Source organism: Lithobates pipiens, unplaced genomic scaffold (genome assembly GCF_037356315.1).
Source record: "Lithobates pipiens isolate NorthernLeopardFrog02 unplaced genomic scaffold, aLitPip1_a1.2 Scaffold_365, whole genome shotgun sequence".
Lineage (NCBI taxonomy): Eukaryota > Metazoa > Chordata > Amphibia > Anura > Ranidae > Lithobates > Lithobates pipiens.
Genome location: NW_027507822.1, coordinates 1 through 24,348, shown reverse-complemented (window position 1 = coordinate 24,348; position 24,348 = coordinate 1). Strand labels below are relative to the sequence as shown.

General features: G+C 50.7%; 2 protein-coding genes and 2 non-coding genes across 7 annotated transcripts in view; 3 read left to right on the top strand and 1 right to left on the bottom strand.

Annotated features, from left to right (window-relative positions):
• Positions 1–4,542, top strand: part of LOC143956448 (SUZ RNA-binding domain-containing-like) — an 8,720-nt gene extending 4,178 nt beyond the window's left edge. The window contains exons 2-3 of the mRNA XM_077466634.1: positions 3,505–3,554; positions 3,753–4,542. Coding sequence (XP_077322760.1) covers positions 3,505–3,554; positions 3,753–4,008 — 306 coding nt within the window. The 3' untranslated portion in view covers positions 4,009–4,542. The remainder of the gene's footprint in view (positions 1–3,504; positions 3,555–3,752) is intronic.
• Positions 1–24,324, bottom strand: part of LOC143956447 (F-box only protein 42-like) — a 26,410-nt gene extending 2,086 nt beyond the window's left edge. The window contains exons 1-3 of one of the 4 annotated variants that reach the window (XR_013269920.1): positions 24,047–24,324; positions 19,975–20,091; positions 3,352–4,482 (exon numbers count right to left, since the gene is read on the bottom strand). Coding sequence is in view for 3 of the 4 variants with exons in the window: in XM_077466632.1 (XP_077322758.1) it covers positions 16,851–16,924; positions 19,975–20,091; positions 24,047–24,287 (432 nt within the window). In the remaining variant the exon portion in view is untranslated. Of the gene's footprint in view, positions 1–3,351; positions 4,483–7,536; positions 10,644–16,835; positions 16,925–19,974; positions 20,092–24,046 lie in introns of those variants that run through there. The other 3 variants (XM_077466633.1, XM_077466632.1, XM_077466631.1) reach the window with 3 other exon arrangements.
• TRNAR-UCU (transfer RNA arginine (anticodon UCU)) lies at positions 5,676–5,747 on the top strand. The gene has a single exon. It is a non-coding gene; the product is annotated as a tRNA-Arg (tRNA).
• TRNAR-UCU (transfer RNA arginine (anticodon UCU)) lies at positions 16,949–17,020 on the top strand. The gene has a single exon. It is a non-coding gene; the product is annotated as a tRNA-Arg (tRNA).
• Positions 24,325–24,348: the final 24 nt, after the last annotated feature.

The following is a 24,348-nucleotide window of genomic DNA, read 5'->3' as shown; positions in this document are numbered from 1 at the left end:
TTTATTTATTTTTTTATTTTATTTGTATTTTACCAAAAATAAGTTTTACCTGTCCTGTGTAAGAGCCGGTTCACACAGCGGGCGATGCGAGGCGACACGACTCGCCTCGCTCTCGCAAGTCGCCCCCGTTCTGTACAATGGACAATGTTCTGAGACAATGACTCGAGTCGCTCCGACTCAGAAAAAAGGTTCCTGTACTACTTTTGGGCGACCTCGGGGCGACTTGCATTGACTTCTATACAGAAGTCATCTGCAAGTTGCCGCTGAGGTCGCGGCGAGGCAAGTCGGAGTCGCCTCGCCTCGCCTGCAGTGTGAACCGGCCCTTATTGTTTAGCAAAGGATAACCCTGAGCCTCCTCCTCCTTGGGTCCCCTGCTGGTGCTCCTAGCTTTCTCACCTTTATTGTGGTCCCCATAGAAAGCTGTTTTCTATGGGGTGGGCGGAGCTCGCTTTCGATCCCTGTGTCCATAGTTAGACAGCAGGGCACAGCCCCACCCCTTTGTCAATTTTGACAGCGGCAGAGCCAATGGATCTGCCCTGTGAGGAGGGAAAGAGCAGAGAGCTGCTGCTCTCATGCACAGCTCTGGATCATGATGGGGCTCAGGTAAGTGTAGCGGGTAGACTGTTGGGGGGGAGGGGGATAGAAGCTGGATACAGAATTTTTTTATTTTTTTATTTTTTTTACCATTATGCATAGAATGTGTGAAGGTTAAAAAAAAAACTTCAGAACCACTTTAAAGTGGTTGTAAACCCTTGTTTACAACTTTGTTACAGGTAAGCCTATATTAACCGCTAGAGATCCGCGCTATAGCCGAATGACAGCTACAGCGCGGACCTGCTTTGCCGGGACTACGTCTATTGATATCGTCCCGTGCACGAGCGGCCTGCGCGCCCTGCCCTGTGATCAGCGAGTCTGAGACTCGCCTGATCACAGATCGGAGTAAGGGGTCGATCCTGACCCCCCCCCCCCCCCCCCCCCCTTACCACATGATCAGCTGTCAGCCAATGACAGCTGATCATGTGATGACAACAGAGCAGTAATCGGCTATTTTTCCTCCTTGAGCTGAGGAGAAAAAAAAAGACGATCACCGGCGACCGTGAGAGGGACTTCAGTCCTGATCATGGCGAGCTGGTGCCACCTTAACTGTGCCAATCGGTGCCACCTTAAGGGGTTGTAAAGTAAAAATTTTTATTTTTTTAAAATAACAAACATGTCATACTTACCTCCACTGTGCGGCTCGTTTTGCACAGAGTGGCCCCGAACCTGCTCTTCTGGGGTCCCTCGGCGGCTGTCTCTGCTTCCTCCCGCAGGTGCTTCTCACGTTAATGCGAGCTCCCTCGCATTGGTGAGAAGCACTGCGGGCGCGCTCCCGTGATACAGCCGGCGGCTATAGCCGCTCGCTGTATCACAAGGCCCCGCCCCCCGGCGCGCTGCGTCATTGGATGTGATTGACAGCAGCGCGAGCCAATGGCTGCGCTGCTTTCAATCCATCCACTCCAGCCAATCAGTGGCCATGCTGAGCGGCGAAGAGGACGGCGGGGGCGGGGGCGAGCGCGGGATTTTCGAGGGGTCAGGTAAGTAAAACGGGGGGACTGGGGGCGCCGGCAGTGAGAGATGTTTTTTCACCTTAATGCATAGAATGCATTAAGGTGAAAAAACATTTACCTTTACAACCCCTTTAACTGTGCCCATCGGTGCCACCTCATCAGCGTATTTCAATTAAGGAGAAAAATGACCTGTTTCCAAATTTTTTAACAAACTATTAACCACTTGCTTACTGGGCACTTAAATCCCCCTCCTGCCCAGACCAATTTTCAGCTTTCAGCGCTGATGAACTTTGAATGACAATTGCGCGGGCATACAACACTGTACCCAAATGACATTTTTATCATTTTTTTTTTTTTCCCCCACAAATAGAGCTTTCTTTTGGTGGTATTTAATTACAGTTGGGAGTTTTTATTTTTTGCTAAACAAACAAAAAAAGATGCAAAATAAAAAATCATGTTTAAATTGTTTGTTTGGACCAGCTTGGTGCAAACAAACCATTTCCTTCAGTAAGTGCTGCATTGGCTCTCAGAGCTGTATGAAGTTTATGAGGCTTCAGATCCACGCAGTGCTGGGGATCGGCTGCAAGACTTCCCATCTCACACCCAGAACAAAACAGTCGCTCAGCCATTCATAGGCAGCTTTGTAGTCTGTGACTGAATACAAAGCCTTCTCTGATTGGCAGAGTCGAGGGGGTGGGCTGATGACGTTGCACTTGATACAGAACTTGGGCTCCCTTTTTACACCTGAGTGTACTGAAATCACAGCAAAATATGGGACACGCTTGCAATGCCGTTATTCTTTAATTGCACCCCAAATGTGCGTGTTTGGGGTTTTTTATTTTTTTATTTATTTATTTTTTTATTCTTTTCTCCAACCAAAAATAGCTGCAAAAATCAGAACAGACGGAATGCGCCTGGTATATGAACTTCTATGGTGAAGTTTTTAGAGCGTAGGAAGGCCCATTCAAATGAAAGACGCCACTCCAGAAAACGCGGTGCGTCAGGAGTCGCTGCAGTATGCTTGGGTGTGAATGGAGTCTTAAGCCTCATACACACTATCAGGTTTAACAAAACCATGTAGTGAAGGACCTGCCTGATTGCATACAAATTGAAACGCCGAAGGTTTGACCTCATATTATATGGTTTTGGTAAATCTGAAGGTGGGGGGGGGGGGGGGGGAGAGAATCTGCAGAAAATCTGGTAGTGTGTATGGGGGCTTAAGAGACACAGCAGCACTTTGTGAAGGAAATAGTTCATTTGGACCAGCTTGGCCCAAACCAACAATTTTAAAGTCCTAAGAAACATGGAAAATCGGCTCTAATAGTTTAGTTAAAAAAATCGACACAAGGGACTAACTTGGTGTGATGTGTCCCTTGTGCTGTTCTTCTTTTTTTCAGAGAAATCTTCCTCTCTCCCGTTCTCCCCTCTGCCGTGAATCTTCGCACTCAGCGGGGGGGGGGGTTAATAAAGCTAGAGGTCTGTTGACAGAGCCTGATTATGCCCGCCCTTTCCGGCTAGATCCACCATTCATAGAAGCCGTGCCTCAGCTTCTACCAATGACACGGGATCTATGAATGTGGGACAGGTGGATCATTTATAGCTCCTCCCCTTCCATTCATGGATCTAATTTGTAGAAGCTGCAGTATGGCTTCTATGAATGGGGGGGATCTGTCAGGAAAGTGGTGGGCATAGTCCACCTGTGATTGGCGGAAGCCAACGAGATCGAGCTCAGGTAAGTATGGGGGAGGGGCTGCACACAAAAATTATATATATATATATATATATATATATATATTATACACACTTTTTTTTTTTCTGTTTTTTTAAAGTGGCCTGACATGTGTTTTTAATATCAAGCAGTATCTGGCCTCCTCCATGGTAATAGAGAGGAGGCTGTGTAGATGATTTCTTATGTTGTCCTCTTCGCTCATGGCATCTTTGTGTTTTACATCTCCAGGAGATAGAGCGACGGTTGGAGAAGAAACTGAGCATCACACAGAGAGAGAAGTGAGTATTAGTGACCCAAGGAGTCGTCTCTACTCTGGAATTCCTCCAATCGGATGCTGAGTCTTTAAACTTGCAAGCATTTCTTTCTTTCTTTCTTTCTTCCTTTCCTTCTTTCTTTCCCTTCTTTCTTTCTTTCTTTCTTTCCTTCCCTATGCACAGGTCAGCCACTCGATACAGAATTTCATCTCCTCTCTTTAGTAAATCGCGGTCTCCTCCGAAATTCCCGGTGGTTATCCAGGGCGACTCTCTGCCCGCCGGTCCTCCTCCTCAGATCAGGATCCTCAAAAGGCCGACGAGCAACGGCTTGGCGAGCAACTCCCATTGCAGCAGCCGCCCCACCGTGCCTGTTAAGTCGCTGGCGCAGAGGGAAGCGGAGTACGCGGAGGCCAGAAAGCGAATCCTGGGGAGTGCCAGCCCAGAGGAGGAAGCTGAGAAGCCAGTGGTGGACAGGTGACCTTCTGTATTAGTGACAGTTTTATACCAATCCTCCATACAGCACCCTCATGTAGAATTGACCCTGATATAGTGGACACAGTCAGGGTTATGTGAAGCCCCCATGGAATCTTCCTGATCCCTTTTGTGACTTTGGCGCAATTTCAAAGCCACACATCGGTGTGTGGTGTTTTTATATATATATATTTTTTTTTTCACTGTCGGCTTTATTTAAAAGAAAAGATGACGATTCCAAATCCTGAGAAGCGACATTCCGGCACTGGGCAGAGCGCCATCTTGTGGGATTTGGGTTCCTCTCAGGGCTCCATCCTACATCCCTTGAGGTGAGACCAGAGTAAGTCCCCACATGGTGGGAGAAACCCTGCGGGGTGGTGCGGGAGATTTCGCTCTTGCTACGTGCATTCTACGTAGGGGGGTCTCCTGTGCCGGGGAGGTTCAGGCCAGTTGGAGCCGAGGCCATCCCTACTCATTGGACCTGGAGGGAGGGAGCAGAACAGTCAGATCAACACCCTGAGGAACCCGACAGAGACCCCCCATAGAACCACCCCCTGCAACCCCTCCCCCAGCCAAATAAAATTACCCCACAATATATAATTACCCCGCAACACCTCCCCCACCCTGTTATAATTACCTCCAATGCATATATAACCACCCTACAATCCTCCCCCTCCCCCATTATAATTACCATAAAAATCCCTCACTGCACTATAATTACCCCACAGTACCTTTCCTGCCCCCTCCCACATTATAATTGTCCAGAAACCCCCTACCCATATTATATTTACCCCACATTATTATAAATACCCCACAATCCTTCCCCCACCCCATTATAATTACCCCACAGTCCCTCCCCCCACATTATTATAATTACCCCACAGTACCTTTCCTGCCCCCCTCCCACATTATAAATTGTCCAGAAACCCCCTACCCATATTATATTTACCCCGCATTATTATAAATACCCCACAATCCTTCCCCCACCCCATTATAATTACCCCACAGTCCCTCCCCCACATTATTATAATTACCCCACAGTACCTTTCCACCCCCCTCCCACATTATTATTGCCCCAAAACCCCCTACCCATATTATATTTACCCCCACATTATTATAATTACCCCACAGTACCTGCCCGCACATTATTATAATTACCCCACAGTACCTTTCCTGCCCCCCTCCCACATTATAATTGCCCCAAAATCCCCTACCCATATTATATTTACCCCACATTATTATAAATACCCCACAATCCCTCCCCCACATTATTATAATTACCCCACAATCCATTATAATCGCCCAATGCAAACCCGCCACATATAATTACCCCAGAGTACTTCCTCTATTACAATTACATACCCCCCCACACTCATATAATTACCCCAGAGTACTTCTCCCTGTAAATGCCCCCCCACAATTATAATTCCCCTGAACTCCGGTTATAAGTGCCCAGCAGGGGTGTAGAGACGTGAGGGCAGAAGACCCTGCTCAGCGGGGGCGGGCCTTATAGAACAGAGGCCACATATGGGCAGCACTGGGGTTCTTGGTTCACATCCTGACCAGGACACTATCTGCATGGAGTTTGCATGTTCTCCCTGTGCTTGCGTGGGTTTCCTCCGGGTTCTCCGGTTTCCTCCCACACTAAAAAAAAAAAAAACATGCCACTTTTTTGCGTTGGTGGTGCAGTGGTGAGCATAGCTGCTTTCTAAGCAGATGACCCGGGTTCGATTCCCGGCCAACGCCTCTCCAAGATGTCTGCCCCACCTTCTCAGTGTATGGAGTCCCCAGGGGGGAAAGTGCTGTACAAATTAAGTGTTGAGTATATATGAAAAAGGAAAGAGATTGTGGGACTTTATATGAAGCACACTACTAAATGAATGAGCATAATAACCGTTTTATCACAAAGGGCATATATACATATAAATTGGTAGAGAAGGTATATATAATGTAATATAATAAAAAAGATCGACAGATATCATCAAAACAATTGATAGTCCTCAATAATTCCAACATGAGACACATAATAATGGACCTTTTATTTCGTAGAAAATTACTTAGACCCTCCAAACATTGTATGTATATATATATATATTTATTTATTTTTCTAACACCCTTAAGAATAAAATGGCAGTCGTTGAAATACTTTTTGTCACACCGTATTTGTGCAGCCGTCTTACAAGCGCACTTTATTTGAAAAAAAAAAAAACACAATTTTGAATTTAAAAAAAGAAGACAGTAAAGTCCGCCCCGTTTTTTGTTTTTATATTGTGAAAGATAATGTTACTCCGAGTAAATTGATACCCAACATGTCACACTTCAAAATTGCGTCCACTCGCCGCAGAGACCGCGATTATCTTGTAGCGGACCGCCCTCTGAAGACGAGGATGCCGGGGTTATGGCAGCTCGCTGCTACCATGACAACGGTTCTTCTCTTCAAACAGCCGACGTATTCCTGCGGCGGGCGGTCTGTAAGCGGTTAGAATAAAATATAATAAAATACAGACGTTGCACGTAGTTACTGTGATGTAGCATTTTCCCTGTGGCCACTAAGGGAGCCGCTCCCTGGAAGCATGCGCACCCGCCGGAGCTTTTGATAGCCGCCGCGCAATGTCGCAGTCCCGATAAAAATGCCAGATCACCGCCATTACTAGTTAAAAAAAATAATAATAAAAATGCCATAAATCTGTCGCCTATTTTGTAGTCGCTATAACTTTTGCGCAAACCAATCAATATCCGCTTATTGCGATTTTTTTTTTTTTTTTTTTTTTACCAAAAATACGTAGAATACATATCGGCCTAAACAGGAAATTTTTTTTTTTTTTAAACTGGGATATTTATTAGAGCAAAAAGTAAAAGATATTGGAGGTAAATTACTAAAGGCAAATCCACTACAAGTGGAAAGTGCACTTGGAAGTTGCAGTCGCTGTAGATCTTAGGGGAAGATCTGAAACAAGGGGAAGCTCTGCTGATTTTATCATCCAATCACGTGCAAGCTAAAATTTGCTGTTTTTTTATTTTCCTTGCATGTCCCCCTCGGATCTACAGCGACTGCAACTTCCAAGTGCACTTTCCACTTGTAGTTTCCACTTGTAGTGCAAAGTGGATTTTCCTTTAGTAAATAACCCCCACTGTGTTTTTTATTTTTTTATTTGTTCTTTTGTTTACAGCGCTAAAAATAAAAACCGCAGAGGTAATCAAATAACACCAAAATAAATTTTCTATTTGTGGGAAGAAAATGATAAAACTGTCACATGGTTACATTGTAGCAAGATGGCGTAATTGTCATTCAAAGTGCGACAGCGCTGAGAGCTGAAAATGGTCCTGGGCAGGAAGGGGGTGGCAGTGCCCGGTACTGAAGGGGGTCATTTAGTAGTGCCCTTCATATAAAGCCCTTTCTCAATGTAGCAGGGATGGAGGTTCATGAACTGTCATAGTCATCGCCTCATACAAAGTCCCAACACTGGTTTTAAGTTTTCTTTTTCGTGGAGTAAATATGAACGGTGGAATAAAATTGAAACCAAAACGAATGGAGTGAATGTGTCGGATGTTTGTAAAAATGTTATTAAACATTTTTGAATAACAGATTCCTTGCAGGTGGATGTGATTGTTTTCTGTTCCCATTTTCAGCCAGTAGGTGGAGCACTCGCCTCCTTTTCAGGCATTTTCTAGGCTCTCCTTCACAGCTTGGCGGGAGAAAGGCTCGCTGTGTACTATATAGATCATCAGATTGAGGCCGGGTTCACCTATGTGGGGCCGCGGGTTTGTGTCCGGGGTCCGGTGCGTGTCTGTTCATCCGTTCAGGTGCGATTCAGGTCTGAATTTGCACGTGAAGTGGACCCAAACACACACACGCGGTTTGCAGTCCACTCTGCGGCCGCCCTGAACCGGTGGGAAGCGGCTCCAATGAGCGCTGGTCACAATCGCATAGGGTTGCCCCCTGACCTCACCCGGACAGTCCGGGTATCAGACCACCTAAACCCCGGACACCTTCAGACCGGACTGTGGTTTGCCAAGTACCACAAGCTGAGTGCTTAGGTGTGCGCACAGGGCCGGGTGTGCCTGGGCACACCATAATCAACAGGGTTACCAACTGTCTGGAGGGCCGGGTGCAGCTGTCTAAGCCGAGTGTCTATGACACTTTCTCTCACACAGCCCAGAGCCAGCACAGCTCCCCCCAATGGACTGGAGCGGAGAGAGGACTCGATCTGCTCTTGTCCTTCCTGCCCCCACCCCTCTGTGTTACAGAAAAGGTATGTGTGGGTGGGGAATGGGAAGTCCAGCAGCTAGCTGATACATCATGAATGAAAGGTGCTGATGCCTGAGCCTGCTTCCTTGGGTGTGTGAGCTCACCATCCACTGCTTGTAACTGAAGTCTTCCCCCCCCCCCCTCTGAGTGATAACACTAAGGTAAGGTGGCTCAAATGTAAGGGGGGCTCTGCGGACTCTGATCTAAGAGGGGGGCTCTGCGGACTCTGATCTAAGAGGGGGGGGCTCTGCGGACTCTGATCTAAGAGGGGGGGGCTCTGCGGACTCTGATCTAAGAGGGGGGGGCTCTGCGGACTGATCTAAGAGGGGGGGGGCTCTGCGGACTCTGATCTAAGAGGGGGGGGGCTCTGCCGACTCTGATCTAAGAGGGGGGGGGGCTCTGCAGACTCTGATCTAAGAGGGGGGGGGCTCTGCAGACTCTGATCTAAGAGGGGGGGGGCTCTGCAGACTCTGATCTAAGAGGGGGGGGGCTCTGCAGACTCTGATCTAAGAGGGGGGGGGCTCTGCAGACTCTGATCTAAGAGGGGGGGGCTCTGCGGACTCTGATCTAAGAGGGGGGGCTCTGCGGACTCTGATCTAAGAGGGGGGGGGCTCTGCGGACTCTGATCTAAGAGAGGGGGGGGCTCTGCAGACTCTGATCTAAGAGGGGGGGGCTCTGCGGACTCTGATCTAAGAGGGGGGGGCTCTGTGGACTCTGATCTAAGAGGGGGGGGCTCTGCGGACTCTGATCTAAGAGGGGGGGCTCTGCGGACTCTGATCTAAGAGGGGGGGGCTCTGCGGACTCTGATCTAAGAGGGGGGGCTCTGCGGACTCTGATCTAAGAGGGGGGGGCTCTGCGGACTCTGATCTAAGAGGGGGGGGCTCTGCGGACTCTGATCTAAGAGGGGGGGGCTCTGCGGACTCTGATCTAAGAGGGGGGGGCTCTGCGGACTCTGATCTAAGAGGGGGGGGGCTCTGCAGACTCTGATCTAAGAGGGGGGGGGCTCTGCAGACTCTGATCTAAGAGGGGGGGGGGCTCTGCAGACTCTGATCTAAGAGGGGGGGGGGGGGGCTCTGCAGACTCTGATCTAAGAGGGGGGGGCTCTGCGGACTCTGATCTAAGAGGGGGGGGGCTCTGCGGACTCTGATCTAAGAGGGGGGGCTCTGCGGACTCTGATCTAAGAGGGGGGGGGGTTCTGCGGACTCTGATCTAAGAGGGGGGGGGGCTCTGCGGACTCTGATCTAAGAGGGGGGGGCTCTGCGGACTCTGATCTAAGAGGGGGGGGCTCTGCGGACTCTGATCTAAGAGGGGGGGGGCTCTGCGGACTCTGATCTAAGAGGGGGGGGGGCTCTGCGGACTCTGATCTAAGAGGGGGGGGGCTCTGCGGACTCTGATCTAAGAGGGGGGGGCTCTGCGGACTCTGATCTAAGAGGGGGGGGGGGCTCTGCGGACTCTGATCTAAGAGGGGGGGGCTCTGCGGACTCTGATCTAAGAGGGGGGGCTCTGCGGACTCTGATCTAAGAGGGGGGGGGCTCTGCGGACTCTGATCTAAGAGGGGGGGGCTCTGCGGACTCTGATCTAAGAGGGGGGGGCTCTGCGGACTCTGATCTAAGAAGGGGGGGCTCTGCGGACTCTGATCTAAGTGGGGCTTTGGTGAGCGGTCACCCCCTTACAACAGAGTTCCCCTTTAGACCAGAATCCACAGCATTTCCCCATTAAAAAAATGAATTTCGGCTCCGCTGAAGCTGTTCAGGTTTCGGCTTGAAGAAAAGGTGAGAAGCGACACCTGCGTGTCATGTGACTGTATAATGGACCTTCCATTGGGATCCCTTCCTGATTTATAGCAAAGGAGTAACCATGTTTTATTATGGAGAACGTACCAAGTGATAGGAGATCCCAGAGGGGGATTAAGCCTAATAGAGTTCAGCTCTAATGAAGCAGGTTTTTGGTGGAATGGCCCATACTAGATAGGATAACTTTAGGTCGTCAATCATAGGCAGCCGGTACTTACAGTACATTCCCCTTGCATACAAATACAAGATCTGCTCATTTAGGAGCCCCCATCCCCCCATTACAATATGCTCAGTGGGCAGTGCCTTCCTGTAGGGGGTGTTGGTGGTGTCACTGGGCTCCCGGGAAAGATGAGGATTCCAAATCCTGAGAAGCGACATTCCGGCACTGGGCAGAGCGCCATCTTGTGGGATTTGGGGTCCTCTCAGGGCTCCATCCTACAGCCCTTGAGGTGAGACCAGAGTAAGTCTCCACATGGTGGGAGAAACCCTGCGGGGTGGTGCGGGAGATTTCGCTCTTGCTACGTGCATTCTACGTAGGGGGTCTCCTGTGCCGGGGAGGTTCAGGCCAGTTGGAGCCGAGGCCATCCCTACTCATTGGACCTGGAGGGAGGGAGCAGAACAGTCAGATCAACACCCTGAGGAACCCGACAGACACCCCCATAGAACCACCCCCTGCAACCCCTCCCCCAGCCAAATAAAATTACCCCACAATATATAATTACCCCGCAACACCTCCCCCACCCTGTTATAATTACCTCCAATGCATATATAACCACCCTACAATCCTCCCCTCCCCCATTATAATTACCATAAAAATCCCCCACTGCACTATAATTACCCCACAGTACCTTTCCTGCCCCCTCCCACATTATAATTGTCCAGAAACCCCCTACCCATATTATATTTACCCCACATTATTATAAATACCCCACAATCCTTCCCCCACCCCATTATAATTACCCCACAGTACCTCCCGCACATTATTATAATTACCCCACAGTACCTTTCCTGCCCCCCCTCCCACATTATTATTGCCTCAAAACTCCCTACCGATATTATATTTACCCCAGATTATAATTACCCCACAATCCCTCCCCCACCCCATTATAATTACCCCACAGTACCTTTCCTGCCCCCTCCCACATTATTATTGCCCCAAAACCCCCTACCCATATTATATTTACCCCACATTATTATAAATACCCCACAGTCCCTCCCCCACATTATAAAAATTACCCCACAATCCATTATAATCGCCTCCTGCAATCCCGCCACATATAATTACCCCAGAGTACTTCTCCCTGTAAATGCCCCCCCACAATTATAATTCCCCCGAACACCGGTTATAAGTGCCCAGCCCCCGATCTCACACTGCACATAATATCCCTGCCCCGGAGTATTTCCCCCCCATTACCCCTCCCCGGAGGGTCTCACCTCTCCTCCGGCCGGCCGCCATCTCTCCGTCCAGCTCCGGGTAGTAAACAACCGGCTGTTACCAGGACAACCGGGGAGCGAGCGCTGCGTGCTGACGTCACCACGACACGGAGGCGGAGCGAGCCAGGCTCGTCATGCATGGAGGCGGGGCGGACAGAGATCCGACCATCCCTGTCCTCCCTCCTCACAGGTCTCCGCCCCCTCCTCCTGGTGTACGCCCCTCATTCTATCCGTACTGAGATCAGAACCACCCCCTCCCCCCACCCGGAACTTCCCTCACTGAGGGGACACCAGGACAGGAAGTCAGGAAAAATCACATTTAGGTCACCTAGGAGTAGAGGTCGACCGATATGGGTTTTTCTCTGGCCGATGCCGATATTTAGATATGGCGGCCGATAGCCGATATATGATGCCGATTTTTTTGGGCCGATATGTTAGGCCGATTTTATTTTATTTATTTATTCTTTCCTTTTTTATTTATTATTAGTTTTTTTAATCCCCCTTGATCTAACACACCTTTCCCATTGGGGCGTTTTTCAGGCGCATTTGGGCTAAAAATAGCGCCTGTAAAGTGCCTGCAAAATGACTCCCCTGCAGTCTGTGTGAAGTACAGAGCGCTTTCACACAGGCGATGCGCTGGCAGGATCTTAAAAAAGAAGTCCTGCAAGCAGCACGTTTGGAGTGGTGTATACCCCTCCCCCACCACTCCTGCCCATTGATATGAATGGGCACCGCTGCCGAAGCGCATGCAATGCGATTTGGCAGCGGTGCTTCATGGGCGCATTTAACCTCTTCCTTGGCCGCTAGCTGGGTTATATGTGCCCCACTAGCAGCCAAATAGCACCGCTAAAATGATGGTAAAGAGCCGCTAAAACTTGCGTTTTACCATCAACGCTCCAGTGTGAAAGCCGCCTTCATAAGTGATACAGAAAATTTCTTACATTTAAACATTTATTAAACAAAACAAACCTCCAATCAGTTTACTTGTATGTATGATTTAGAAAAAAACAAAAAAAAAAAAACCTATGTATTAAATAAAAAACAGGTAGTCAAAACTTTTGGACGAAAAAAAAAAAAATGGGCTAACTTTACTTATTTTATTTTTAAATAGTGTATTTTTTTCCCAAAAAAAATGCATTTGAAAGACCTCTGTGCAAATGCCGTGTGACATAAAATATTGCAACAACCGCTATTTTATTCCCTAGGATCTCTGCTAAAAAATATATATATATAATTTTTGGGGGGTCTAAGTGATTTTCTGGCAGAAAATACAGGATTTTTACTTGTAAGCCACAAGTGTCAGAAAAGATTTAGTCTTTAAATGGTTAAACTGAGAACTTTACACACTGAGATGATTTCATTCATTCAGAAGTGTAAACATTGTATCATTTAGTTCTTTTCTTGGCAGTCTGCCCAGAGAGGAGGAAAGTGTTGCTATGACGACTCAGCAACTCACACTGACTTCTATTACAGAAGTCATTTCAAAGTCCCGCTGTAGTTCTAAATCGGCTTTTTATCAGCACAATCGGCCGATGCCGATTATTTAAAAAACGGCAAATATCGGCCGATATATCAGGTCTCCGCCCCCTCCTCCTCCTCCTGGTGTACGCCCCTCATTCTATCCGTACTGAGATCAGAACAACCCCCTCCCCCCCACCCGGAACTTCCCTCACTGAGGAGACACCTGGACAGGAAGTCAGGAAAAATCACATTTAGGTCACCTAGGAGGGATCTTCCCTCACTGAGGGGTCATTTTTGATAAAAAAAAAATCATTAAAAAAAAAGTGAAAAAAAAAATCGGCCAATCAGATTGAAGCAGCTGCCAGGCACATGTTTTCTCACTGCTGGACATGTGACATGCAGTCTAAAAATAGCTGCAAACGGTCAGGCACTGTGACATCACTGGTCACATGACCTGCAGCTGATATAAAGCCGTTCAGAGGTGGAAATTGTCAGTTGAGTTCAGATCTTCATACTGGTAGCATCTGTACTGCAGAGCTCTCCTGACTGATTGATTTCTATTCGGTCAGATTCTCTCCAGTTATTGGAATTGTGAGTCTGTTGATTGATTGGCATTAATTGCTTAATCTGTAATTAATAGTAATTGGCATTTCGTGTCAGTTTAAAAAAAAAAAAAAAAAATGAGAAACGGAGTTTTCGCCGTTTTCCTTTTTCTGTTGGTTCCTTGGGAGCTAAACAGAAATCCCGACATCCAATCCCCAGAGGTCCCCATGGATGGGGGGGAGGGGATTGTGGAGATACAGCAGCCAGTGGATATACCGCAGATTTTTCTACCCGGAGAAGTCACCAGAGGGTCCCCACAGACCCGCATTGAGGAGGGGGAGGAGAACACGAGGAGGACGGAGCGGCCAGCGGAGGAGGCAGTCAGAGGAGTTGGAAATGACCCTCCAGAACCCATCAGGTGGGTTTCATTCCTGACCCGTCCTCCAATCTTGCTCAGTTTGGCAGTCCTGGTAACTTTTCTGATTCTGAAGTACATCCTGCGCCAAAATCACCTGTCCAGAACATTAGTACGCTATTTGATGTTCATGGAGCTGAGCGGAGTAGTTCATCAATTGATCGATATCTGGAACAGACGAGGGACATCCTTCGAGAACGTAATCCAACAACTCATCAGGTGGGTGTCATTCCTGACCCGTCCTCCAATCTTGCTCAGCTTTGCAGTCCTGGCGACTTTTCTGATTCTGACGCACATCCTGCGCCAAAATCACCTGGCCAGAACATTAGTACGCCGTTTGATGTTCATGGAGCTGAGCGGAGTATTTCTTCTATTGATCGATATCTGGAACAGACGGGGGCCAGCCTTCAAGAATGTAATCCAACAACTCATCAGGTGGGTGTCATTCCTGACCCGTCCTCCATCATGGTTTAGCATGGCACTCCTGATATGTACTCTGATTCTGAAGCACATCCTGCACCAAAATCACTTGGCCGGAATATTAGGATATTATTCAACGTTCCTGCAGCTGTGTGGATTCATGTATCTACTGATTGATATCTGGAACAGACGAAGGCCAGCCTTCGAGAACATAATCCTACCCCTGTCTATAAGTGCTGGCGATTGGTACCATAGGATGGTCGCCAGGTTCTGGTCAGTCTGGTCCAGGGGGTGGGTGGCATTGGAGAACACAGTCCCACCCCTGTCTATAAGTGCTGGTGATTGGTACCATAGGGTGGTCGCCAGGTTCTGGTCAGTCTGGTCCAGGGGTTGGGTGGCACTGGAGAACACAGTCCCACCCCTGCTTATAAATGTTGGTGATTGGTACCAATGGGTGGTGGCCAGGCTTCAGTCTGTGTGGTCCAATGTTTGGGGGGCATTGGAGAACACAGTCCTACCCGTACTTATAGAAATTGTTACTGAGCACCGGTTAGAATGCATTCTGGGGCTGATCACTATGCTGGTGGTACTACTCCTAATATATTTCAAGCCGTTCTACCGACTGTTAAGACCAACAAGTAGCAATATCGCCCCACCACCAAGTGATGCCATCGTACCACCAAGTGAGGACACCATTGTACCACCAAGTGAGGACACTATTGTACCACCAAGTGAGGACACTATTGTACCACCAAGTGAGGACACTATTGTACCACCAAGTGAGGACACTATTGTACCACCAAGTGAGGACACTAGTGTACCAGGAAGTGAAAATGCAGCGAACGCCATGGAGGAGACGGCCATTCCTAGTGTTGCACCGACCAGGAATTACACTAGGCCTGGGAGAAATGAGAAACTTCCAAGCAAAGGCATGACCCCAGCAATGGGTTCCGGCCTTAACCCACGATGGAGTACATTTACTCTCCATCACAGCGTGGTACGTCGTAGGAAAATTTTGAACAGAGCTATGGAAGAGACGGACATTCCTGATCCCAGCATCACACCTCCTCGAGCTTCCCTTTCTGCTAGGCTAAGCCATCGTATAAAGAAAATCAAATCAGAAATGGTGGCCCGGAGCAGGAATATGTTCCCACGAAAGAGTGACATCACCCCACCGAGTGATGTCATCACTCCACCACCTAGCAAAATGGCAGCGAGCGCCATGGAGGAGATGACCTTTCCAATTCCCAGCATCTCACCTACCGGGAATGACACTAGGCCTGGGAGTGAGGAGAACCTTCCAAACAAATCCACGACCCCAGCAATGGAGTCCGGCCTTAGGCCACAATGGAGTACATTTATTCACCATCCCAGAGTGCTACGTCGTAGGAGAAAAGTGAAAAGAGCTTTGGACAGGACTGGCATCACCATTCCCAGAGCCACGCCTCCTTGGGATCACAGCAACTTCATGCCAAAGAATGGTAGTATCTTGTCATTACCAATTTTCCTTAGGTCACCGGTGACTGATCACTTCCATGCACAATCGGATTCCAGCATTAATCAACAAACGGCAACACTGACTGTTGATCCCAATGATAAAACTCCTAATAATCCTCAAACCCGTCTTCACCTACAAGAATTATTCCAGGTAGTGAAGAAGCGCAGGGCGACCAAGGAGGAATGCCAGGAGTCTTAAATCAAATCTTTACTTTTCATAGCACTCCAGCGCTATGGTGTCCCGGAGCCACTGCCAGCTTTGGCCAGGTGACTTCAAGGTACCAATCTCCGCCCGATTTAATTGACCGGGGGTAGAGATGTGGGTGCAGAAGAGCAGGGGGGTAGAGAGGTGGGTACAGGGGAGTAGAGAGGTGGGACAGAAGAGCAGGTGAGTAGAGAGAGGTGGGGGCAGAAGGGGGGGGTTAGAGAGGTGGGGGCAGGTGAGTAGAGAGAGGTGGGGGCAGGTGAGTAGAGAGAGGTGGGGGCAGGTGAGTAGAGAGAGGTGGGGGCAGGTGAGTAGAGAGAGGTGGGGGCAGAAAGGGGGGTTAGAGAGGTGGGGGCAGAAGGGGGGGTTAGAGAGGTGGGGGCAGGTGAGTAGAGAGGTGGGGGCAGAACGGGGGGTTAGAGAGGTGGGGGCAGGTGAGTAGAGAGAGGTGGGGGCAGAAGGGGGGGTTAGAGAGGTGGGGGCAGAAGGGGGGGTTAGAGAGGTGGGGGAAGGGGGGTTAGAGAGGTGGGGGCAGGGGAGTAGAGAGGTGGGGGCAGGGGAGTAGAGAGGTGGGGGCAGGGGAGTAGAGAGGTGGGGGCAGAAGGGGGGGTTAGAGAGGTGGGGGCAGAAGGGGGGGTTAGAGAGGTGGGGCAGAAGAGCAGGTGAGTAGAGAGGTTGGGGGCAGAAGAGCAGGGGTGTAGAGACGTGAGGGCAGAAGACCCTGCTCTGCGGGGGCGGGCCTTATAGAACAGAGGCCAAATATGGGCAGCACAGAGGCTTAGTGGTGAGCCTTGCAGCACTGGGGTCCATGGTTCACATCCTGACCAGGACACTATTTGCATGGAGTTTGCATGTTCTCCCTGTGCTTGCGTGGGTTTCCTCCGGGTTCTCCGGTTTCCTCCCACACTAAAAAAAATATGCCACTTTTTTGCGTTGGTGGTGCAGTGGTGAGCATAGCTGCTTTCTAAGCAGAAGACCCGGGTTCGATTCCCGGCCAACGCCTCTCCAAGATGTCTGCCCCACCTTCTCAGTGTATGGAGTCCCCAGGGGGGAAAGTGCTGTACAAATTAAGTGTTGAGTATATATGAAAAAGGAAAGAGATTGTGGGACTTTATATGAAGCACACTACTAAATGAATGAGCATAATAACCGTTTTATCACAAAGGGCATATATACATATAAATTGGTAGAGAAGGTATATATAATGTAATATAATAAAAAAGATCGACAGATATCATCAAAACAATTGATAGTCCTCAATAATTCCAACATGAGACACATAATAATGGACCTTTTATTTCGTAGAAAATTACTTAGAAACCCCAAACATTGTATGTATATATATATATATTTTTTTTCCTAACACCCTTGAGAATAAAATGGCAGTCGTTGCAATACTTTTTGTCACACCGTATTTGCGCAGCCGTCTTACAAGCGCACTTTTTTTGAAAAAAAAAAAAAAAAACACAATTTTGAATTAAAAAAAAATAAGACAGTAAAGTCCGCCCCGTTTTTTGTTTTTATATTGTGAAAGATAATGTTACTCCGAGTAAATTGATACCCAACATGTCACACTTCAAAATTGCGTCCACTCGCCGCAGAGACCGCGATTATCTTGTAGCGGACCGCCCTCTGAAGACGAGGATGCCGGGGTTATGGCAGCTCGCTGCTACCATGACAACGGTTCTTCTCTTCAAACAGCCGAAGTATTCCCATCAGCACACAGCACACAAGCACCCTCCTCCCCATCAGCACAGGAGCCCCCCCCCCATTAGCACACAGCCCAGCACAGGAGCCCCCCCCCCCATTAGCACACAGCCCAGCACAGGAGCCCCCCCCCCCCCATTAGCACACAGCCCAGCACAGGAGCCCCCCCCCATTAGCACACAGCCCAGCACAGGAGCCCCCCCATTAGCACACAGCCCCAGCACAGGAGCCCCCCATTAGCACACAGCCCAGCACAGGAGCCCCCCCCCCATTAGCACACAGCCCAGCACAGGAGCCCCCCCCCCCCCATTAGCACACAGCCCAGCACAGGAGCCCCCCCCCCCCCATTAGCACACAGCCCAGCACAGGAGCTCCCCCCCCCATTAGCACACAGCCCAGCACAGGAGCCCCCCCCCCATTAGCACACAGCCCAGCACAGGAGCCCCCCCCCCATTAGCACACAGCCCAGCACAGGAGCCCCCCCCCCCCATTAGCACACAGCCCAGCACAGGAGCCCCCCCCCCTCCCCATTAGCACGCAGCCCAGCACAGGAGCCCCCCCCCATTAGCACACAGCCCAGCACAGGAGCCCCCCCCCCATTAGCACACAGCCCAGCACAGGAGCCCCCCCCCCCCATTAGCACACAGCCCAGCACAGGAGCCCCCCCCCCCCTCCCCATTAGCACACAGCCCAGCACAGGAGCCGCCCCCCCTATTAGCACACAGCCCAGCACAGGAGCCCCCCCCCATCAGCACACAGCACAGAAGCACCCTCCTCCCCATCAGCACAGGAGCCTCCCCCCATTAGCACACAGCCCAGCACAGGAGCCCCTCCCATTAGCACACAGCCCAGCACAGGAGCCCCCCCCCATTAGCACACAGCCCAGCACAGGAGCCCCCCCCCCCATTAGCACACAGCCCAGCACAGGAGCCCCCCCCCCCATTAGCACACAGCCCAGCACAGGAGCCCCCCCCCCCCCATTAGCGCACAGCCCAGCACAGGAGCCCCCCCCCCCAATTAGCACACAGCCCAGCACAGGAGCCCCCCCCCAATTAGCACACAGCCCAGCACAGGAGCCCCCCCCCCCCCCAATTAGCACACAGCCCAGCACAGGAGCCCCCCCCATTAGCACACAGCACAGGAGCCCCCCCCCCATTAGCACACAGCCCAGCACAGGAGCCCCCCCCCCCATTAGCACACAGCCCAGCACAGGAGCCCCCCCCCCCATTAGCACACAGCCCAGCACAGGAGCCCCCCCCCTCCCCATTAGCACACAGCCCAGCACAGGAGCCCCCCCCCCCCATTAGCACACAGCCCAGCACAGGAGCCCCCCCCCCCCATTAGCACACAGCCCAGCACAGGAGCCCCCCCCAGTGTGAAAGTACTCTAAAGCCTAAACAACTTCACCTTAATGCATTCCCTGCTACAAGGTAAAAAAAATGTTTAGGTACAAGTCTCATCTCCTCCCCACTTGAGCCCTCATAATCCAGCACTGTTGCCCATCTGCAGCTCTTCTCTTCCTCCCTTCCTGCTCTCACAGGCTTTGCTGAGGCCATTGACTACAGCTGCGGTCAATAAAACCCATTGACAAGGGAGGGGGTGGGGCCAAGCCACGCTGCCTGTGTGTATATAGACGCAGACAGCGAGGCTCAGGAGAGAGCGCGAGTGCCCCATCATAGGCAGCTACGGGGGGGGGGGGGGGGGTTAGGGGCACTTGCCAAAGAGGAGCAACAAGAGGTTATTTAAAAAAAAAAAAAAAAGTGCATTTACAACCACTTAAACAAATACAGTTACCCTTCAATTGGCTTCCAGGGCAACAACACCTCCTCCAGCAAGATTCTGGAGAATACCCAGTAAGCCCATTATGGTGAGAAGCGTGCAGCGTTTTGTAGTAACTTCTGCAGAGATCTGAGAGATTCCCTGAGATCTCATTAGAGAGTGACTCTTCCCTCCCCCACAGTCATACTGAAATCGGTCAAAGTAGATCTATTGCATGGGTGCTCAACCTGCGGCCCTCCAGCTGTTGCAGAACTACAAGTCCCATGAGGCATTGCAAGCCGCTGAAAGTTACGAGCATTACTCCTAAAGAAAGAGGCATTATGGGACTTGTAGTTCTGCAACAGATGAAGGTCTTTCTTATGCTGCATATTACATTGGGGGGGGGGGGGGGGGGAGACGCACATGTTTATGGGAACTTTCTGTCAATGCCGTTTTCAGCAGCTGTAATAAGCCCCACTAGGGTCACTTACTGTGTGGGAAGCGCTGGGTGATCGGGGTCCCGGGATAAGGATATGTTCGGCTCTCCCATTGGATATTCCCATCTTGGACCGCTTTAATAAATCCATGATAACACTGATGAGCGACCCCTAGTGGTAAAAAACACAGGCATGTTAGGAGGAAGAGAGGAGCACCTACCTTTTCTTAAACACAGTCCTTACAATTTGGAGCATTGACAGAATACACTGCTTATTAAAAGTATAAGAGTTCTGGCTAGAAAGAGTGGAGGGGATTAGAACCCCTGCCAGTTTTTATTGCGGTCTGTGTTCTCGTGACAGTGAAACAAGGTCAGAAATTTTGGGTTGTCAGCAGAAGAATAGAGGGGAAAGCTTCCAGTGGAGAGAATAGTTCTGGTGACAACCAGAGATTTCCTTACTTTGGTGGAAATTTCTCTCACTTCCTCTAAGCGGCCACAAGACAGGAAGGGAAATCTTCCCACTGGGATATAGATGGCAAAACACACTCCAACCTCATAGTTGTTAAAACCCCCTCCCTTACCCTATCCAAAAAGGAAGAAAAAGAAAAAAAATGTTTTGCTTATGTTCTACTTTAAAGGGGTGGTCAATCCCTCAAGGTTTGCATTCTATGCATTAAGGTGAAAAACCTCCCATGCTGCAGCTGCCCCCCCCCTTTTACTTACCCGAACCTGGTCTTTCCAGCAAGGGGACAACCACGCCAGTTCCAGCCGGTGTCTCTGGTCCCGATTGGATAGATTGATAACAGTGTAGCTATTGGCTCCCAATGCTGTCAATCAAACCCAATCATGCAGGAACCGGGGCCGATTCCTGTGTCTGTGTCAATAGATGCAGCAGGACACAGGAGCACCCTGAGGGAGAGCGGCGCTCCAAAAAACGGGGCACTCGAGAAGGAGGAGGCAGGAGCGCCGCTGAGCGAGACCCCAGGAGGAGGCAGGAGCGCCGCTGAGCAAGACCCCAGGAGGAGGCAGGAGCGCCGCTGAGCGAGACCCCAGGAGGAGGCAGGGGCGCCGCTGAGCGAGACCCCAGGAGGAGTCAGGGGCGCCGCTGAGGGAGACCCCAGGAGGAGGCAGGGGCGCCGCTGAGGGAGACCCCAGGAGGAGGCAGGGGCGCCGCTGAGGGAGACCCCAGGAGGAGGCAGGGGCGCCGCTGAGGGAGACCCCAGGAGGAGGCAGGGGCGCCGCTGAGGGAGACCCCAGGAGGAGGCAGGGGCGCCGCTGAGCGAGACCCCAGGAGGAGGCAGGGGCGCCGCTGAGCGAGACCCCAGGAGGAGGCAGGGGCGCCGCTGAGCGAGACCCCAGGAGGAGGCAGGGGCACCGCTGAGGGAGACCCCAGGAGGAGGCAGGGGCACCGCTGAGGGAGACCCCAGGAGGAGGCAGGGGCACCGCTGAGGGAGACCCCAGGAGGAGGCAGGGGCACCGCTGAGGGAGACCCCAGGAGGAGGCAGGGGCACCGCTGAGGGAGACCCCAGGAGGAGGCAGGGGCACCGCTGAGGGAGACCCCAGGAGGAGGCAGGGGCACCGCTGAGGGAGACCCCAGGAGGAGGCAGGGGCACCGCTGAGGGAGACCCCAGGAGGAGGCAGGGGCACCGCTGAGGGAGACCGCAGGAGGAGGCAGGGGCACCGCTGAGGGAGACCCCAGGAGGAGGCAGGGGCACCGCTGAGGGAGACCCCAGGAGGAGGCAGGGGCACCGCTGAGGGAGACCCCAGGAGGAGGCAGGGGCACCGCTGAGGGAGACCCCAGGAGGAGGCAGCAGCACCGCTGAGGGAGACCCCAGGAGAAGGCAGCAGCACCGCTGAGGGAGACCCCAGGAGGAGGCAGGAGCACCCTATATACAGAAGAGATAGAGATCTCTCTCGGGTGCTGCCGCCACCATCTTGGGTATGGGAATCAGGAAGTGGAGCCTTTCGGCTTCATTTCCAGGTTCCCTACTGCGCATGCGCAATAAGGACGGTCCCCGCTGCCTCTGGGATCCGTGTGTTTCCCAGCAGGCAGCGGGGGGACTTTCGGAAAGGGGCGTAATCTACGCCCCTTTCCGCAGAGAGCTATCCCGGAAGTGGGTGCAGATACCTGTACTGTACAGGTACCTGCACCCCCCTCCCCCCTGAAAGGTGCCAATTGTGGCGCCAGAAGGGGGGGGAGGGTTCCGATGAGCGGAAGGTCCACTTTAGGGTGGACCTCCGCTTTAACTCTGGGGGGGCATTAGAAGAGGGCACAGTTCACAACTTAGAAAGTTACTGTCTAAACAAGGCTGTGACGGGTACTCCTTAAAATTCCATAGACAAAGTGGTGTCACCCTCCTGGCTGTGTGTTCTGGTAGAAGTGGAGGAGTCATAAAAAGTGACTGGATGGGGTTAGAGATCTTTTGGAAAACAAGACTTGACATGGATTTAGCCGTACCCTGTATACCTGGAGTTCAGGTTTTAAGTTTCCCTGTGAAGAAAACGAAAGCCTAAGGTTACAATACAATCACACCGGCGATTAAAAGGATTGTAAAGTCAGAAGGTTTTTTTTGGTTTTTTATCTTAATGCCTTCTGTGTGCAGTAGTCAACCCCCCCCCCACCAAACACTTACCTGAGGTCAAACTCCACCACCGCGTGTCTCAGCCATCCGGGATTCTCCCTCCCGATTGGCTGAGACACAGCAGCCGTGCCATTGACTGCTGCTTTTAAAGTCAGCTAGCCAATCAGGAGAAATGGGGGCCGGTCGGGGGGTCCGTGTCTGAATGGACTCAGAGCCGCGACTTGGCTTGGGTGCCCCCATAGTAAGTGGCTTGCTGTGGGAGCACTGAACGGGAGGGAGGGGCCAGGAGCACAGAAGAGGAGGAGCCCGAACAAATGAAACGGTCGATTCCGCTTCAAAAAAATTTTTTAATAAAACTTTGACCCTTAAAGCTAAAACCCAACCCTGTGCAAAAAAACAAATATAATAATAATAATAATAATAATAATAATAATAATAATGATGATCCCTTGCAGTGGGACGGTGCAGCAGCTCGTTCTGTCCAGGGGGAAGAGAAGAAACAGGACTCATCTGATCCTTAGCTCCTCCCGGCAGGTGGTGTTCCCCATGATGACTGTCCCTAGGCAACTTCACATCCAGAGCAGGGCTATGGACCCTGGTCTGGTCGTAAGGATAAATCAGGACCCTTATCCACAAGACGGGTGCAAAAGCTGGAGGGGGACCACTGTAGCTGTGGGGAGGTGCAGAGGATCTCCTTTTTACTGTTACCCAAGATACACAGTGCAAATATTTTGAACACCTGCCTAAAAATAAAAAAAATAATAAAACGCCACACACAAACAAAAAACACAAACATAAAAAGAGACAAAAACCGACAGACAGACCAAAAAAACCGACAGACCAAAAAAACCGACAGACCAAAAAAAAACCGACAGACCAAAAAAACCGACAGACAGAAACCGACAGACAGAAACCGACAAACAAACCAAACACCACACAACACACAACACACAAACCACTAAAAAAGCACCACACAAACAAAAAACACAAACATAAAAAGACACAACAAAAACAACTAACAGTCAAAAAAAACCAAAAAAATAACAAAAACACAAAACACAACACATTTGCACTGTATGTCTAGGGCCGGGGGGGGGGGGGGGGGCGGGGGGTCTTCCTAACTGTGGCTCTTTGCTAGACTTCATCCTGCCCTTGGGGCACCACTCCTCCCACTGACATGGGCACCATTTCTTCCACTGATAGCAATGATGGGCACAGCTCCGCCTCTTACTGGCCACCAACCCCAAAGGCCACGTTTACTTTCCCCGATGATGGCCCAGGACATTTCTACCCCACTGGCCACATTCTGCCTCCCCAAAGTCCGAAGGACGGTAAACTGGCCCTCTGCTTTTAGATTTTGGAGACCCCCGATCTAGGGGGAACAAAACAAGGAGATCTACTTACTTCCGCTCAGTACTATACGAGAGCAATTACCCATGAAGTGCAAGCACAGCCACATTGCAATGGATTTCTTTTTTCTTTTATCTGCCCCGGAGTTGGGCTTTAATAAGACTTGGAGGTCACAGGACATTCCCCTCCACCTACCTTTGATGAGCCGGTACCACTGCTTGCACACCAGCGCTGCGGTCTTATGCTCCTGATAGGGGGACAGGAAGGACAGGATGTACTCCAGCACCTCCTCCGGCAGCTCGCACATCGATCGGTTGTGTTTGCTCAGTTCAGGCTGAGCGTGTGGCTCCACGTCCTGCTCCATCGTCCCGTCTACGGCTCCCTCTCCGTCTACCGCCATAAACGCCTCATCTTCACTCTCAGAGGAGTTGGCCATGGCATTCCCACACACGTCCTGAAATAAAAAGTTAGTCATTTGTCACCTGATCTGATCATTG